We start from the raw sequence: 17,799 nt of genomic DNA on the forward strand, positions 1-17,799 counted from the left end.
AGCGGTCTGAAGCCCCCCCCACCCATCGCGAGCACATCAAGTTTCAGGGCTGTAAAGCGCCAGTGTAGACAGAACACCAGCGCTGGTAACTGCGCCCCTTGTGGAGGTGGGTTTTTTAGAGCGCTGGGAGAGCTCTCTCCCAGCGCTCTGCCGCAACTACACAAGCCATGTTACCAGAGCTTTAACGTTGCCAGTGTAGACTAGCCCAACATAAGCTGCTAGTGTAGACCAAGCCTTAGAAGGCAAGGTTGAAAACTCAACCTTTCCATTGCTGTCACCAAACACATGTTGCAGGAGCTGCACAAATCAGACTAATCTTTCTACAGAACAAAGTATTTGTTGTCCAATATATTCAACAGAGTTAATATATGTTGATTATGCTTATTCCAAATAATGGTGCTCCTGAGCTACTTGGGGATTGGTCCTGCTTTGAGCAGGGGGTTGGACTAGATGACCTCCTGAGGTCCCTTCCAACCCTGATATTCTAGGATTCTTTAATAGCTGTATTAAAGTTTTGAATTCTTGAATGCTCATGGTCACTAAGGGAAGGACAACAGAGTAAGTTTAACATGGGTATTGCTGTTTATCAAACTTGGTCCTCAACAATCTGTGTCTTTTAACATTAACTTCCTTATCTTTCAAATCTAACACATTGAATAGGAACACAATAAAAGGCGGTGATGGTGTCAAGAATTAAGGTACTACTGGTAAAAACCACAACCCCGTACTCCAATGAGGTGGCTGGGCCCTTTTGGAAAGCAGTGGCTGAGTAGCAAGCCAGGAACTGCAGAGAAGCTGGATGCAGAGCGGAATCCCAGGAACTGCATGCAGAGCTTTCACAGTGGGGAACAGGCTGTGACTGCCAGACTTTACAGCTGAGTGCAGGTCTGTGCAAGACTTTTGAGGGAGCGGAGCAGCAGCAACTGGGTAGGGAGCCAGTGGGTAGGGTCCCCAGTGAGAGACACTAAATGAGCCTGGCCTGGAAACCTGCAAGCTCTGGTTTGCTTGTACAGAGACTGGACTGGAGAGGGCACCCCGGGCCTGAAGAGTCTTAACTCTCGATTAGACTGCCTACAATGCCTAGCTGCTGAATTACCTGCATTGCTTCTCTTGAGTTGCAGTACACCTAGCATGCTACTGGTACATTAGTGGTATGGTATTCTCCAGCACTGAGCAGTCTCAATAATTACAATAGCAACAAAGCATTCTAGATACACACAGTAGTCTTATACAACAGTGAATGTAGATTTTGTGGTAGCAATCTTTCCGTGATAAACAAAATTAATACTGATGCACAACTGAACTAAATCTGATTAGAAAGAATGTCTGAACTTAAAACAATTTAAATGGTTAATTCTTACTAAAATGGACAACCATAGAGTACAGATCTGCGGTGAATATAAACATGGCATTCGCCCAAATAAAATAGCTGCTTGCAGTAACACTTGTAAAATTTGATATTTTACATGTCCTCTAGAATGACATTGCCTTCTAATGTATTGTTTTCTTTTTACTCTAGTTTTCTAAATTGCTAATCAACTAATCGCTCCAATAGTTATTTTTTGCAGCCATTATACATTTAAATAAACAAAATCCAAAATAATTAAGACAGAACAATTAAAATGGATTGAAAAGCATGCTAATGGACAAAATTCGTTTATTCAAATTCTGTTTTTCATTCCTCACGACATTTGCTGGTCAATTTGCTTAATGGATTTTCAATCTCCTCACACTCTTTTTGGTGACATTTACTTTAAAAAGTACATTATCTTTTCAATTCTGTTTCCATTTTAAAAGAATGTTTCTTGTAATGAGCACAGGCTTGAAATGGAGTACTTGTGGCACCTTAGAGACTAACCAATTTATTTGAGCATAAGCTGTCGTGTGAGCTGTAGCTCATGAAAGCTTATGCTCAAATAAACTGGTTAGTCTCTAAGGTGCCACAAGTACTCCTTTTCTTTTTGCAAATACAGACTAACACGGCTGTTACTCTGAGGCTTGAAATGTTGCTTTCTGGATATTTGTGAAAAGGTAGTTCCAACAAAGGCAAGTGAGAAAACTCGGAGCACATAGTTTTTTCCCTTCGGATTGCAACTTGAATCAAAGGTTATTTGGAAAAAGCTCAATTAAGGAAGGAGATGTAGGACTTTTGGCAATGTGAATGATTATTATTTCAAGCCCTGGCAGCAACTTTATTAAAAGGTAGCAATTTCATTAAAGGTGTACTGGTTAGTCATCTATGCATCGCCTTCAGAGGGGTAAAAGATACCAATAACTGTATAATTATGTTATCTGTACTCCTACATTGGACCACATTAAATAATGCATTAGAGGACCAAAGCTTTTTACTATATCTACATATTTTATTTTGTATTAATGTTTTCAACAAAATTACAAAAATGAATAAGCCACACTATATATTATATGCTTTATGCTTTTAGGTTCAGTTTCATTTAGTGAAAAAATGGACACAAGAAATACCCAGCCACAGAATCATGAGATTAGTGTATATTGATTACAAAATGTTGTTTTAGTCATGACATATCTAAGATACTTACATGGCTCCATTACCACATTATGAAAGACATCACACTTGCATATAATGCATCCATATGACACCAAGTCTGTGTGTGTTTCTACATTTAATTGCCCATGTAAACGAATTTTCTTCATTGCATCTGTGTTTGACAATTTTTATATAGTTCTGAATACTCTTAATGTATATTTCCATTTTCTAAATATTGCATAAGCTTTGCTAATATTTGGGATGTTGCTACCCATTTCTTGGTGTTCACTCTAAGACTGAACTCTTCTACCAACTCTTGTATACATATTTTTAAGAGGGGCATCTCTTTGTACTTTGGTCTATAGAAATGCCTTGGTACATATTGCTCCAGTATATATTTTTTATGATTCGTGGCCAGGAAACATTATGTAGGGCAAATTAGCTGCTGGTTGGCAGCATCTCCAGAATTTACCATGGTTAGCAAAACCTGCTTCATGTAGTCGTTCTAGGATTCTGTAAAATCTGTGTAAAGTTTGGTTTTGGAAGTGTCATACAGATAGTGAGTCAGATGCATTTCTGACAATCTGTCATATTTCTTCCCAGTCTACTTTTGACAAGGAAATTTAATAACTAAAACTCCTTTTTTAACTTTTATCTCAGATGTTGGCATGTATTACAAATAAGTCATTTATATATATTGCCTACAAGATTGTCTTTACTTTCCTAAAATATTAACACAGTCCTCTAACGAAGAGTTTTTCTACGCACAGTTTAATTGCGTATGCAGAGTTAATTGTAGGTAGTTGCCCATAGAAAGTGCCATGTGATAGAAGCAGGTGATATGTTTTGCACAAGAAATGGCAGGAATCTAATTAGTCAGTATTTATTGCTTGTTTATTTTTGCATCTACTTGTCCATCTGCTTATAAACACACCTAACTTTGTGCTATCTAGCTAGAGGTATTTTCATCTTTGGCAAAATTAAAGAGGCAGTGAAACAGATTCTGACCTCCACTTACTCCAGTGTAGCTTCATTTACTCAAAGGAGTGACAGTACTATGGATTTACACTGGTGTAAACAGTTCCAAATCTGGCCCTTGTATTCAAAAAGCAAATAACTGCAATGTATCCAAACATGAATGCAAATAAATTTTAGACAGTCTTTGAAGAGATCTCTTTGTGAGAGTCACCATTTTATATTTGCTTAATGTCATGTAGTCAAAGGCTGTGCTTTTTTTGTAACCAACAGTTTGTTTCATTAGCTCATGGCTCAATCCCAATTTTACCACACATCTGCAAGCCCCCTTAAGCTGGTAGTCTACACAGTGTATATATTGTGTACTATACTGCATACAATCTGGGATCCTATGCACATCCCATGCAGGCCATCCCCACCATGTCCCCACCTCCTGCTTGGAATGGTGGTAGCAGAAGAGGCCACGAGATCTGTCTGCTGTAAAGGTGGGGCCAGAAGACCCACTGTTGCTCTTCTTCAGGGAGGCTCAGACCTCCTTCCTCTTCTCCAGCACACTGCTCTGTCTTCAGGGAGGCTGTAGTCCAACCCAGAAAGAGGAAGACTGTAGCCCCACCCACCCAGCAAAGAATCCTGTGTCGTGTGTGTATGGGGCAGGGGCTACATCTGCCATCTCAGTCAAGGGCCCTGCTGGGTTGGTAGCAGGAGCCACACACACACAGATTCCTCTGTTAGGCAAGGTTTTGAAGTGGTGGCAGCCCACTCTACTTCTGGACTACAGGCTACCTGGGTCACTCCTCTTGCTCAGACTAGTGGTCCTTGTCTTCAGACAGGAGGGATGGGTTCTGGTCTAGGAGGAGGGAAACTTCAAGTTTCCCAGTACCTCAGAAGAGAGTCGTGGATATCCACAAGGAGGGCTTCCTGCCACAACTGCAATTTGAATTAATATAAATTGGTCCACTGTAAGTGGCATCCCATTTTGGCATCTTGCATGGATGGAGTGTGCTTTATGGGTGGCACTTGAAAGTGTACAGCTATTTTTATTCCCACAATTTGTCCTCTTTTTACAGCACTGTAACATGTTCTTTCAATATAATATTAACGTAGCTGTGAAGATATCAGAATTAAAGAAAAAATTAGCAATGCATTGTATAATACCTGGAAGTTAGAAGTGCTATGGAATAGGAAACCTTGAGAGTCTGTGCCTCAAAAAAAAAAAAAAAAAGCCTACCACCCTATGGGGAAGAAACATTAATTTTGCTGAAGTTAATGTGACATTTTTAAGTTAAAAAATTATACTTTTCCAACCATCAAAAGAATGCTTCTATTCCACATCTGTGTTGCCTTGCTGGCCAGCTTCCAGGGTTTAACAACAGTTTTGTCCTTCCTATCCAACTCCCTTTAAGCCAAATAGTCATACTGGAAGCAGTCAAAACACAGTGTTACCTACTCTCCAACTATTTATGAGTCTTGTGATATTTAGGGTTTGGTTTTTTTTTTCTTTTTTTAAACAGCCTCACCTCCTGGAGTCATGTGAATGTGAGTTTTGGCTTTCATTAAGAAAATTTGCAAGTTTCTAGCCTTCAGAGAAAAACTTGAGAATATTACCAGTGGCACCCTAAAAGCTCAGAAACCAGAAAAACAGAAAACCCAAAACGCATTAATTAAAAAACAAAAAACAAAAAAAAATAGTGATTCATAAGGCAATATCATGATTTGGGTTGTAGATATGATTTTTGAATGTTTAAGGGTTGGCGATATGCAAAGCAACATTTGTTTCTGAGAGGTTTAGTTAATTTGGAGCTTTTCCCTTACAACTCCTTAGTTTTCTGAATGACAGGAGATTACTAAGGAAGTTCCTCTTTAAAACCATCCAGCTCAGGTTCTTCAACTCAGCATTTGTATCAGGCAGTTCACTGGTTAACAGTCCACTATATGCCATGAGGAATACACCAGTTCACCATATGTGGAACATTGCCTGGTTGAGACTACTACCCACAGAAAACAGAAGGAAATGTTGGTCAAAAACACCTCTGTCATCTCTATGCCCAATAGGGTGACCAGACATCCCAATTTTAGGGGACTTGTCCTGCATCCCAACTTTACATAGGTTGGGACGCCCTTTGTCCCGATATCAGGACCATCCGGACCATGTCCTGCTCACCACGTCCTGGGGCAGCTCCTGGTGCCCACCCACCAGCAGGAGTGCTGTGTGCTGCAGGGGCAGGGCTTGCAGGCGCCGGGAGCAGGCAGAAAGCCCTCCGCCCTTCCCCGACCTGCGACCCTAGGAGCCAGATGACCTGCCTGCCGGATGCTTCCCGGGACGGAAGCCACTCCAGGTAAGCATCACCAAGATGTCCCACCTTGCCCCCTGGCAGGTCCCTCTGGCTCTTGGGGTGGGGGGGCTCTGCGTGCTGCCGGCGCCTGCAAGCCCTGCTCCGCGGCTCCAGCAGCTCCCATTGGCGCTTTTCCCGGCCAATGGGAGCCATGGAGCTCGCACTTGTGACGGGCATAGCACGTGTAGTCTGGAGACTCCCCTCGCCATGCTCACCCTAGGAGCCAGAGACCTCCCAGCAGGGCCGGTGAGTGCGGCCAGGGAAGGGGGCAGGGGTGTGATGGTGAGTGTCTGGGAGGTTTGTGGGGGGGTGCTGGGCTGTGAGGGTGTGGAGAGTGCTGGGCAGTGGGGGGGTTGTGTGTTTTGGGGTACTAGACAGTGGAGGCCTGTTTGGGGGTGCTGGGAAGTGGGGAGATCGGTGTGTATCAGGGCAGTGGGGCATTGTGTAGTTGTGGTAGTGGGGCTGTGGGGAAGGGCACTGGGAGGGAGGGAGGAAGGGGAAATCTGTGTGTATTGGGAAACTAGCGAGTAGGGGCTTCTGTGTGGGTTGCTGGGCAGCTGTGGTGGGGCTGTGGGCAGGGGGCGCTGGGCAGGGTGTGTGTGTGTGTGTGCACAGCACTGTACATTTGTGGTGGAAGGACTGTATGAGGGTTCTGGGCATAGTGGATCCAGGGGGCGCTGGGCAGGGGAGCTGTGTGGCACAGCATGGACCCACCCCCAACAGGAAGGGGCACTCTGGTAGCACAGGACCAGGCAGACCAGTGTGCCTCTGGCTCCAGTCGGGGCTGTGCACCTGTGTCTGTCTCTTCCCCCCCCGCCCCCCGAGCTCGCCCAATGTGTCCTGATATTTAACTCTTGCGATCTGGTCACCCTACTGCCCAACCATTGTAACTCATATGTCATGTTTGCAATGAGCACTAATATGGAATGTAACAGCCTATCTGATTCAAATCTGAATTCTCAAATTTCACTTACAAAGCTCTCAAAAACAAACACAAGTCAGCTTTATCTTCCTCAGCTTGTGCATCATCAACCTATGTTCCACTCAGCTCTATCACTGCAGTTATCCCATTTGTCCACTGAAGTTTTCCCAGTATCAAGTATTAGTAGTTCTATTTCATGATTCTGTATTCAGCTGTTGGCTGAGATTTTAAATGCTAATCACTTCATGTTTTCAAATGCAAAACTATAGAAATGTGTGGTTGATTATGTTATTAAATAGTGCTTAATTTTAGTTAAGTTGCCCTCAGGTGATTTGTGAAGAGCAGTACAGCGTTACTTATTGTGCATCTGCATTAGAAAATATCAAAACCAGAAAACATTTATTGGGTAACCTACTTTTTGGAGTAATCCATCAAAATACCAAATAATAAACCCACTATGAGATTAACATTTACTGTACCTTCTAATTATTGTAATCCTGAAAATACGAGTCACATTCACTCTTCAAACACACGTTTACACTATTATTTTATGCTTTTATCACTAACTGCAGCAATCTTAGCCAGTGAGCAAACAATACATTTCAGTTTCCAGTGTAAAATCCCAAACCAATGAGACTACTCATATGTACAGTTAAGCACATGCATGGCTGTTTGCAGAATTGGCTTTTAATAGCAGTTAGGTGCCTAAGTGCCCTTTTGAACACCCTTTCAGTCTGTTAAAATTCATAAATAAAACAAAATACCCCAACAGTAAAAATAGCAAAGCAAAAGAGTTGTTTTAATCAGTTTTCTAACTAGTTCTGCGCATTCTTGTCAAAGTTTGATTTTAAATAAATGAGCAAATGCTTTGGAATGAGAGAAAGGTTTAAACCAGGGGTCTCAAACTCAAATCACCAGGAGGGCCACATGAGGACTCGTACGTTAGCCCCGAGGGCCGCATCACACCCCGGCCCCCAGCTGCCCCCGCCACCCACTCCACCCACGCCTGTGGGGTGCAGCAGGGGGCTCAGGGGAGGGGGTTGGGGTGCAGGAGGGAGTGCAGGCTGCAGGAGGCGGCTCAGGGCAGGGAGTTGGGGTGCAGGAGGGAGTGAGCGGTATGGCAGGGGGTTGGGGTGCGGGAGGGGGCTCAGAGCAGGTAGTTGGGGTGTAGGAGGGAGTGAGGGGTGTGGTGGGGGCTTGGGGCAGGGGGCTGGGGTGCAGGAGGAAGTGCAGGGTGTGTCAGGGGTTTGGGGTGCAGGCAGGGGGCTCAGGGCAGGGAGTTAGGGTGCGGGGTGCAGGAGGGGTTCGGGTTCTGTCCCAGCACCGCTTACCTTGAGCGGCTCCAGGGTGGCAGGGGCGCACACTGGGGCCAGGGTAGGCTCCCTGCCTGCCCTGGCCCACACCGCTCCGGGAAGCGGTGGGCACCCTGTCCCTGTGGCCCCGGGGGGAGGGGGAGCAGAGAACTCCATGAGCTGTTCGTGCCTGTGGGTACCTCCCCCGAAGCTCCCATTGGCCATGCGTCCCCATTCCCGGCCAATGGGAGCTTCAGGGGAGGTTACCACAGGCAAGAACAGCTCACAGAGTCTCTGCTCCTCCTGCCCCCGGGGCCACAGGGAAGCGGCAGGCTGCTTCCCGAAGCGGCGCAGGGCCCTCAGCACCACAGGACTGGCAAATCTGCGAGCCAGATCCAAAGCACAGAAGAGCCAGATGTGGCCTGGGGCCATAGTTTGCCCACCCCTGGCCTGGAGCTAGGCTGGGGACGTGTCACGCTGGGGAGGGGATGGGGCGGCGGGGACTGCGGGGAGCTTGGCGGGCCGCAGGGAAGAACTCTGCGGGCCACATGCGGCCCGCGTGTTTGAGACCCCTGGTTTAAACAGAAAACTGGGTTTTCACCTTCAGCTGCAATTCAGCTTTTGCCTTAAACCTCATTCTCCACAGAAAGTTTCACAAGTTCATAAATTGAACAATAATCTGAACACTGAGGAACAGAACAACAATTTTGGGAGGTGGGGGAATCAGGTAGGACACTAGTGGGTAAAAACAAGGCAAAGAGCTATACATAAAATGAAAAATTGTGCCACAATGAAGACTACTTAAAGTAAAAACTCTTTTCAGGATATTAGAACTCATTTCCTCATGTCCTTTTTTAAACAGCTGAAAGAGACTTGAGGAAGTGAGTCAAAATCCTGGAAGATGTTTGCTCTACACTAAAAAGAAAAACAACATCTGTAAAATAACATGTGCATATATACATTGAGAAAGATAATGTGCAATGGCTTCTTCTCTCACGCATTTACCTTCATCAGTGGAGAGTGCAGGACAGCCCAAAAGTGATTACTGTCTCTCTTTACCAAACCAATAACATAATAGATCTTCTGTCATGTACTGTATATAAATGTTGTTGAGCCTCTTTGATGCTTTGAAATTCTTTTTTCCAGATTTTGTTACTTCTTACCTTAAGATTTTTTCAGATTGTTTACTGAAAATTCAGGGTGCAAAGAAACTTTTCTTCAAAATATAAATGCATAGCATTTTATGTTTAGTTAAACTGAATGATAGATTTGTTACAAAATATTTAAAATATTTTGAATCTACAAAGAGTTATACTGTAATTACAACAAATTTCTATATTGTATTAAATTAAAGAATAGAATATACAGAATGTAGAGGCAGCATTAGGCCACAGAACAGAACTGGAAGTCAAGCTAGGTTGAAATTCTTCCATTTACTTTGGTGGGGCTAGGATTTCATTACCAGAGTCTATTCTAGACTTTGCCCCTGGCTTACTGTTCTACCTTGGTCAAGTCACAACCTTTCCGCCTCAGTTTCTCCATCTGTAAAACAGAGTAATACTTACCACTCTTTGTAAAGGGGTAACCCCTCTGATCTACATATGAGCAAGGAAATATTGTTGAAACCACACAATTTGTAAGAAGTTACTGAAGTAAAATGAAAAGTATGTGAAGATTCACCATAGCCTAATTGTGTTAAGAGTTAGAATAATTTATGTCATTGTGTTAGAAAAACAGCACACAGAAATGTCACCAATTTGTATCAATAGTATTTCAATTGGATTTGAATATAAATCCTGCTTCTTCCCAAACCCTGCACATTCTCTGTTACACAGAAATGAGTATATCCTAGAGGAATCAAATGTAGGCACGTGATCACAGTAGTTTCCCAGTGACTCTGGCAGGAAAAGTACAGTATTGCACAATCCTTGACATTTCCATTCTGCTCCTGGCAGCGCTTCGGGCAACCAATATGCGCAGGAGACTCATAACTATACTCACCTATGTAGGGAAGGGAGGAAAACACAAACAGAATTGCTGGGAGATGGAGGTAAAACACACACAGAAATGGAAGGATGGGGAATCAAATAACTTAGCAACAGTCCATCTGAATTTTTAGCAAGCTCCCCCAGGGCTGGCAGGTGTTGGGAACATAATGGAGATAGACACGCACCTTCCAGGCAGAGGGCACACCTTATATTACTGTTTAGTTGTCTGAATAAGAGTGTTGATGGGCTCTGAAAGGAACCATGCCCAATCATAGCAGCAGAGTGAATGGGATGAGAGGATTTTCAGGAAGCCTGGGAGGAATAACAAAAAAGGGCTAGATCCACAAAGGGATTTTTGGCACCTAACTGCCACTTTAGATGCCAAAATGTAGATCCTCAAACACCCTGCTCATGGCTGCAGACATCTAAAGTCCCTAGGTGCCTAAATTTCCTCTGGTAAAGTCCCCCAGGCACCTACAAAAATCTGCCAGTGACCGTCTGCACAGTCACCTTAGGGGGGTGCCTAACTCATGCCTAAGCGTCAGTGCAATCCTGAAGCTGGCCCTGCCCACCTTACCTGTGCGGAAAACCAGTGAACACTGTCAGAAGCCGTTTACATAATCAGGCCTCACACAGTGACAAAACAGTGGAGGAAGTGATAGTTCCAGACCTGTTTATAACTTTTAGCCCAGTGGTCAGGGCACACATCCCAGATGTGGAAGACCTGGTTCAATTCCCCCCACCGCCCCGCAACCTGATGTGGAGAAAGGACTAGAATTGGAGTCATCACCTCCCAGGAGAGGACCCTCACCACTGGGCTGTGGAGTATTCTGGGAATGGTCTCTCTCATACTCTCCCATTAAAACTGTTCCGCTGCATATAAATAATTAAATATGCACAGAAGGAGGCCTGGAACCTGGGTCTCTCACATGGTGATTGCCATAACCACTGGGCTATAGACTCATTCTCACTCTTTTCCACAGCTCTGTGGTTAGGGCACTCTCTTGGGAGGCAGAAGACGCAAGTTCACATCTCTACTCCACAGCAGACAGAGGGGGGAATTGAGCCTGGGTCTTCCACATTCTGGGGCTAAAAGTTATAAGGCAAGGTGCCACCACCTCCTCCATATTTTTAAAGAGAAAGTTTAGGTGCCTAATTTCAGGTGAGCGTTCATAGCTGTGAATCCTGAGCAGAGGGAGGCACCTCCCACCTGCCAAGACATAAGGCATCTGAGGGATAGGGCTTATGAACCCCTTCTCTCCTTGGCATTTCTTATTGGCTAGTCTAGGTGGCTCCCTGTTAAGCTTGCTGACTTTTGTGGGTCCCATTCTTAGATGCTTAACTCTGTCTCATGCATTGTACAGGATGCCTGGTTGCCTAACTCAGGACTGTGAATTCTACTGGGCACCTCACAGAAGCTGTTGCAATGTTGAGTCCAAGTCCCCTCTGGGAATCTAACCTGAAGATTCTAAAAGAACATCCCACAAAAAGAGTGGATGAACTAAAAAAAAAAAGTAAAAGGGGAGAAGATGGCAATAAACTGAGATGCAGAAAACACAAGGACAGGGAAAGGGCACAAAATACCAGCAGCGAAGCGAGGGGACTGAAGGTTTAGTTTGGTACCAATTCATTCTCTTTTTGCAAAAGTCAGGGAGAGGCAGGGGAGGAGAGAAACTCTTGACTATCCGATAAAGAAATTAATTGTGATGTAAAACACGGACAGACACATACACCCCCCCACACACACACATAAACAGACACTTACCCAAAGACAAACATTTTTACTATAGTGAGTCTTACATACTATTCACTTCTCATCCCATTCTAATGCACTAATTCTCATTCACTATTCACTTCTCATCAATATTAGTAAATTCATCTACGGTGCCATTCAAAGCAAATAACTCCAGAAAATGTGTCTGAATCTAATCAAGTAAGTAATCAAGAGAAAGAAATAATCTCCCCTGCACCTTCTACTCCTTGACACAAGAGCCTGGATTTGGTGACCTTCAGGACATGTTGCAAGGCTGACCTGTTTTCCCAGGCTTTTCCTGAGGAAAGGGAGGGCTGATTTGAAGGTCAGGGACAACCAGATGACTACTTAAGGGGCTGGGGTCAGAAATGGTATCTGGAGGTTAGTAGACATTGGGGGAAGTTAAATGTAATTATCTTTTATATGCTTACAAGAAGTTTGGACAGTAACCTCTTGTGGGAGGGGTTGTTAGTTGGTTGGTTTGGTGGCCCTTTCGACCCATGTAATTTCTGTACAAAACTAGAGCACTGAACTGGTATTTCATAAATGTAAAGAAATGTGGGCTACAAACTTAGGCGAGACCATGCTCAGCTTCATCGCACCTAACTTTTAAGCGCCTAGAAAATCACTGGGACTCAAAGCCTGAGTTTAGCACAAAAGCCAGCATGCTAGGTGATGCCTTGCCTAAACTAGCCAATGGGAGATACCAAGCCAATGGTTTATGCTAAGCCCCACCCTTCTTGAGACAGGTACCTGTCTGGGCTGCAGGGAGGCACCTCCCTCCACTTGGAATTCTCAGGCTTGGTCTACACTACAAATTTGTGTGGATATAACTATGTAGCTCAGGGGTGTGGCTTCTCCTGTTGACATAGCTACCACCCCTGTGTCAATGGGAGAAGCTTCACTAAGTAACACAGCTGCACCGGTGCAGCTGCAGCACTGTAAATGTAGACAAGCCCTCAGCTGCAACCCCTATGCCATTTTTGCAAGAAGCCAGGGGGGAAAAGGGCAGGAGGACAACCTCCCTCATAATAACTTTTAGCCCAGTGGTTAGGGTACTCACCTGGGATGTGGAAGACCTGTTTCACATTCCCCATGGGAAGGGATCTGCTATTTCAAGTGAATACCCTAACCACTGAGCTATAGGAGACTCTGATGTGGGGCTCCCTCACTCATCCTGTTGAAGTTGTTCCACTGTGGCTAAATAATTACAAAATTCAATGCAGGAAGGGGACACCCACTCCCAGTGTGCTAACCACCAGGCTACAGAGTCTCTCTCAGCTGTTCCACTGTGGATACATTAAAGAATCATTGGGCCAGAGAGGGTTATCTGCAAGACCCCACTTTCAAGAATTAGGAGAGAAAAGTTCAACCACCTTTTGTTTTCTGTCACCATGCACTGCTTCCCTCCACCCTTAGCTTCAAATAAGGGAGGGAGGAATCAATTTTTTTAAGTGGTCAGGCTTCCAATTTTGATTCAAACAGTGAGCTGAATTCATCCCTGGTGCAACTCCTTTAAATCATTAGAGTTATCCAAGGGGTAAATTTAGGCCACTGAGAACATCTGATGGCTTTTCCCCTACACCTCTTTTATTAAACATTTTGATGGGGAAATCCTGAATTTGTCAGCCTGATATATCACAGTTACTACACTGACAGATTGTCATCAGTAGCTTGAGTTGGGTTTGACATTGCCTGACCTTCTATACAATCTAAATCTGGATGATGGCAACTCCTCAGGTTTCACAGACATACTCGTAGAGCAGAGACTGATTCTGCCACCTTTTTCATGTTGAGTACATTCTTTCTACTGCAAGTTGCCCCATTTATTTCAGCAGGACTACCTGCAGATTTAAGCTAAAACTCGGCATAAAGGTGATAGGAATTGCTAAATGCCTGAGTCTGAGTGACCTGTCTAAACAAAAGAGGGCAATAAATTAGAATGACAATGGCATGACAGGTTTCAGAGTGAGGAGCATACATATTTGCTGTCCCATCGGTACCATCAACTCAGTTCTCCAGTACACTAGGCACAGCATGAGTGAAATGACTTAAAAATCCACAAGCCCAGTGCAAGAACTAGAAAGCCTCCTTTAAAAGAGGGCTTGACAGGTATTCTAACTTAGAAAGAACAGGTGATTAAAAGTTTGTCTCTCACAAGACTGACAAAATGCATAAATAGGTTGACTAGGAGATGCTCTACTAAATACAGTCATGTAACAGTGCCCTCAAAATCATCTGTGTAGAAAGAATGAAACCTGTGACATCCCTGACGACTACATTTCACTTACACCTTCGCCTCTGCTGCTGGAAGCCGGACTCCTCCTCTTGAAAGTATTTCTCGTTACCATTTCTACTGTTTAACAGCCATCTGACCACAGGGACACTTTGTACTGATTACGAGATAGTTTACTGCCAAAACAACCCAACCCGGGCAGATGCAAGACCCCTCCCCCACCGACAGATAATAGTTCTCTGAGAAACAAAAAAGGTGCATTAAGTACTAACACTCCTTTCCTGGATGTGGTAGCCAGACTCGCACGCCTGAATAGGAAATACTGTATTACCAAAAAATGCAGCTGCCATTGGCTCGGGAGCAGTGATTGTTTCTGCTTCCCTCACAGTAGCCCATTCGGACACTGCAGGAGCTATCAGGCTACCGCGCTTCCCCCTCCAAAACCAGTGCAAGCCTGGCTTCAGGAAGCACTACAGGAGCATGACGAGACTTGGCATTGGAGGCAGCAAGGAGAGCTCACGCGCCTCCAAAAATCGCGCTCAAGCTATTCATTGGCAGGACACGCTCTGCAAGGACTTGCCAAAGTTCGTGCAACTGAAACTCAGGCGAGTGGTCAATGCAACGCAACAAATACCCGGCCCCCCGTAGCAGGAGGGATCGCTAAGCAACGCGAGGAACCTGTCCTCTGCGTGAACCGCTGCAGCGCCAGAGTTTTCACAATAAACACAGCTGGCGCGGCGACCTGGTCGATCTTTATCAATGGAGTGAGGTAAGAAAGCCAGGCGCACCTTCCTTCCCAGGCAGAGGCATAGGTGCTGAACTAGGGGTGCCGGGTTTACAGTTTGGTCAATGGCTCTCAGTACCCCACTCCTCCCCCCACACACAAATTGTCCCCGCGCTCCTAGGCAGATGACCAGAAATAACTGTTTGCAATTCTCCACAAACGCCTCCACGCACCCCTGCGCTGCCACCCACCCTGCCTGTCCCAGCGCTGCTCTGGAAGCTGAGGTGCACGAGCTTTGCTAGCCCCTCACCGGCGACTGCGCAGCCCAAGTGCCCGCGGGCGCAGCTGCTGAGTGCTGCCCCTTCCCTCCCCGCTTCTGGGAGCGGCGCACCGGCTCCCCCTGCACACGACGCGGGCCGTTGTAGCGCGGACCCCCCTCCCGGCAGCGGCTAGACCACGCGGCGCAGTCCCACCTGTTGGAAAGCTCAGCAGCAGCACAGCGCCCGCAAGCTCCCAGGCCAGGTAAGAGCCTTTCATGCTGCCGCTGCGCCTTCCCCGGCGCCGCGCTCCTCGCTCCCCGCGCGGCCACCAGCCTCCCGCGCGCCCAGACAGCTCCGCAGCAGCCGAGTGCAGGAGGGAGAGAGCCGGGAGCGCACAGCCACCGCCGCCCCCAACCTGCTCCTCCTCCAGCCACGCCTCTGCCCTGGCCCCCCTCCTCCCGGATCCCAGTGGCGGGCGGCTCAGGCAAGCACTGCTCGCTCGAGCTTCGCGGCGGGGGGGTGGGCTCAGAGCCCCCGAGTCTCACCCGGTTCCAGGACCTCCGTCCCTTTCAGCTGATGCCAAGGGCGGGCCAGAAACTCTGCGGGGTGGCGCCGTGTGTCAGGGAGAGGGGCACAAAAATTAACGGGAATTGGCTTCATACGCTAGAGAACGGGGGAAAGTATCCCGGGAGCCCGCCTAATGCGCCGCATGGAGAAGCGACCAGCCAGCAGCTTGGTCATAGATTTAAGCCTCAGCACTCACAGTAAACTGAGGGCGAAGGGCATGTTAATAGGAAGGATCCGCGTCAATCCTGCGTGTAGCCTCCCTGGGACTTTTCTTTTTTTGTGTATAAATATATAATGTATTCAGTATAGTGTTTCGAAAAATAAGTTCCCATCATCTCAGAATACAAATAAAACACTTAACTGTAAACTCAGCCTGTTACAGTACAACAACTCTATACCTTAGATCTCTTTGGTTGGGCCATGAGCACAAACATCTTTGACCATAGGCTTTGTGTTCTATCACCTAATGGTGCAGTAAAGACTTCTGGTTATTCTCTACTCTAATGCGTACATTCTGTAAAGATTTAATCTTTGTTGTAATGCACAATAAACCCATATTGACTACAGAAATAACTGGTTAGTTTTGGACAAACAGTACATGCAGCAAAAGAATGAATACCCTTTGAATGCCAATCCTGAAAGCCAAAAGATTCACATGCTCCTTGAGTGTAGAAATGTAAGAAGGTAGTTTTAAATTATATGAAATACACCAGTGTTAGGGCAGGATTGGGCCCTAGAAAGAGAGCTCCTTCTTTAATAAAAAGAGCTACTGCTAAACAGAGTCACTTTCCTTTAAGCAAGAACCTGTCATACTATGGGATCAAATATCTCTGCCACAGTGAAAAAAGGGAGGAAATTCTTTACAGAAATAAATATAAATATACATACAGAGATACATTTTTTGTATTTTATAAAAATAATTACATGCTGGCTAATATATAATACGTATATATACCTAAACATAGACATAGGTGTTTAACAGCACTGAAATTCCACTCAGCTTGCCCCCCATAAAAGTATCATAGAGCGATTGACACTAGACAATCAAGACAAAGCCCTACTAATACCTACACGCGCTCACATGCAGCAAGAACTTTTATATACTATTAGACATCCAGAGAGAGAAAAGACACACTTGGGAAGTGTCAAAGAAAACTGTCAAAAAATGTAAAAAAAAAACCAAAAACCTTGTTTATTTTCCATCTGGATGTAGAGAGGGAGATAGGACAACTTTTAACAGGGAAAGTACAACCAGAATCAATGTGGACTTTTTAAATGTCAAGTGTGTCAGTAAAGATCAGAAAAGTTATTGAAAGTAAGTTATTCATTTTCTTTTTTCCAAAACTGTTAGATTTTTCCAAGGTTAACAGCATTGTCCCATATGGTCAGTCATTAGATCAAAGTCTTGTCTTGCATGTTTAAAATGGCTGTCTAAATTTCTCTGTTTTCATTTTAGACAACTAGTCTCTATTGCTGGGCAGATCCTGCCTTTGCCTGCAAAGGAGAATATATTTTTTAAATCAAATAGCATTCTTTAAAATCACATTTCTCACTAGGAGTCAGCCTCAAAATTAATTTCAGAGGGGAGGGGGATTTTAATAACCAAACTTTTAAAAATTTCAGTACAAGTCTATTCACTGCTACTGAGGAAGAGGGTATCTCAGACTCCCTTTATATCTAATTTATAAAATGCTTATTAAAGGCCATTGTCCCTATGATCTTAAATCAGTATTACCATTTTAGTCAAAGAGTTTTCCAGATGTCAAAAGCATAGATACAATCTTCACTAGATCTTTAAAAACTATAAAAACTATATCCTATTCTTAAAGATATGTCTTGTGTTAACACATCCATGGTACCCTATTATAAAAATTGTCCTATAAGTAGAAGCTTAAGCAGAAAATGAAGGTTCTAAACTTCTTGATAAAACCCTTTGTGAGTTTATAGTCTGCAATCTATATTAAGAAAAGAGAAGTTCTTACAAACTACAGGGTCCTGTGTTTTTCCCCTTTGCTACATGTCCGCATAGAAAATCCTGTGGAAGGCTATAGTAATAAGTTTCAGTCAGTAAGGGCACTGTAACCCAGTGCAGTGAATTTGTTTGAAAAGATTTGCAAAAAAGTTATTCTTCCCCAAGTTTTTTTCACTTCTGAGGATGGTGTGTAAAGCAAAAGACCAAAATAGCTTAACGTAACAGGAAAATATACAGAAACAACCCATTTTAGTTACAACTCAGTCCTGTG

At 44.6% G+C, this 17,799-nt stretch overlaps 1 protein-coding gene across 2 annotated transcripts in view; it reads right to left on the reverse strand.

Annotated features, from left to right (window-relative positions):
* KIT (KIT proto-oncogene, receptor tyrosine kinase) overlaps positions 1–15,340 on the reverse strand; it is an 80,021-nt gene extending 64,681 nt beyond the window's left edge. For both annotated transcript variants that reach the window (XM_073342016.2, XM_073342015.2), the window contains exon 1: positions 15,203–15,340. In XM_073342016.2, coding sequence (XP_073198117.1) covers positions 15,203–15,266 — 64 coding nt within the window. In that variant the 5' untranslated portion in view covers positions 15,267–15,340. The remainder of the gene's footprint in view (positions 1–15,202) is intronic.
* Between the last annotated feature and the right edge of the window lie 2,459 nt (positions 15,341–17,799).

Source organism: Lepidochelys kempii, chromosome 4 (assembly GCF_965140285.1).
Source record: "Lepidochelys kempii isolate rLepKem1 chromosome 4, rLepKem1.hap1, whole genome shotgun sequence".
In the NCBI taxonomy this organism is placed as follows: domain Eukaryota; kingdom Metazoa; phylum Chordata; order Testudines; family Cheloniidae; genus Lepidochelys; species Lepidochelys kempii.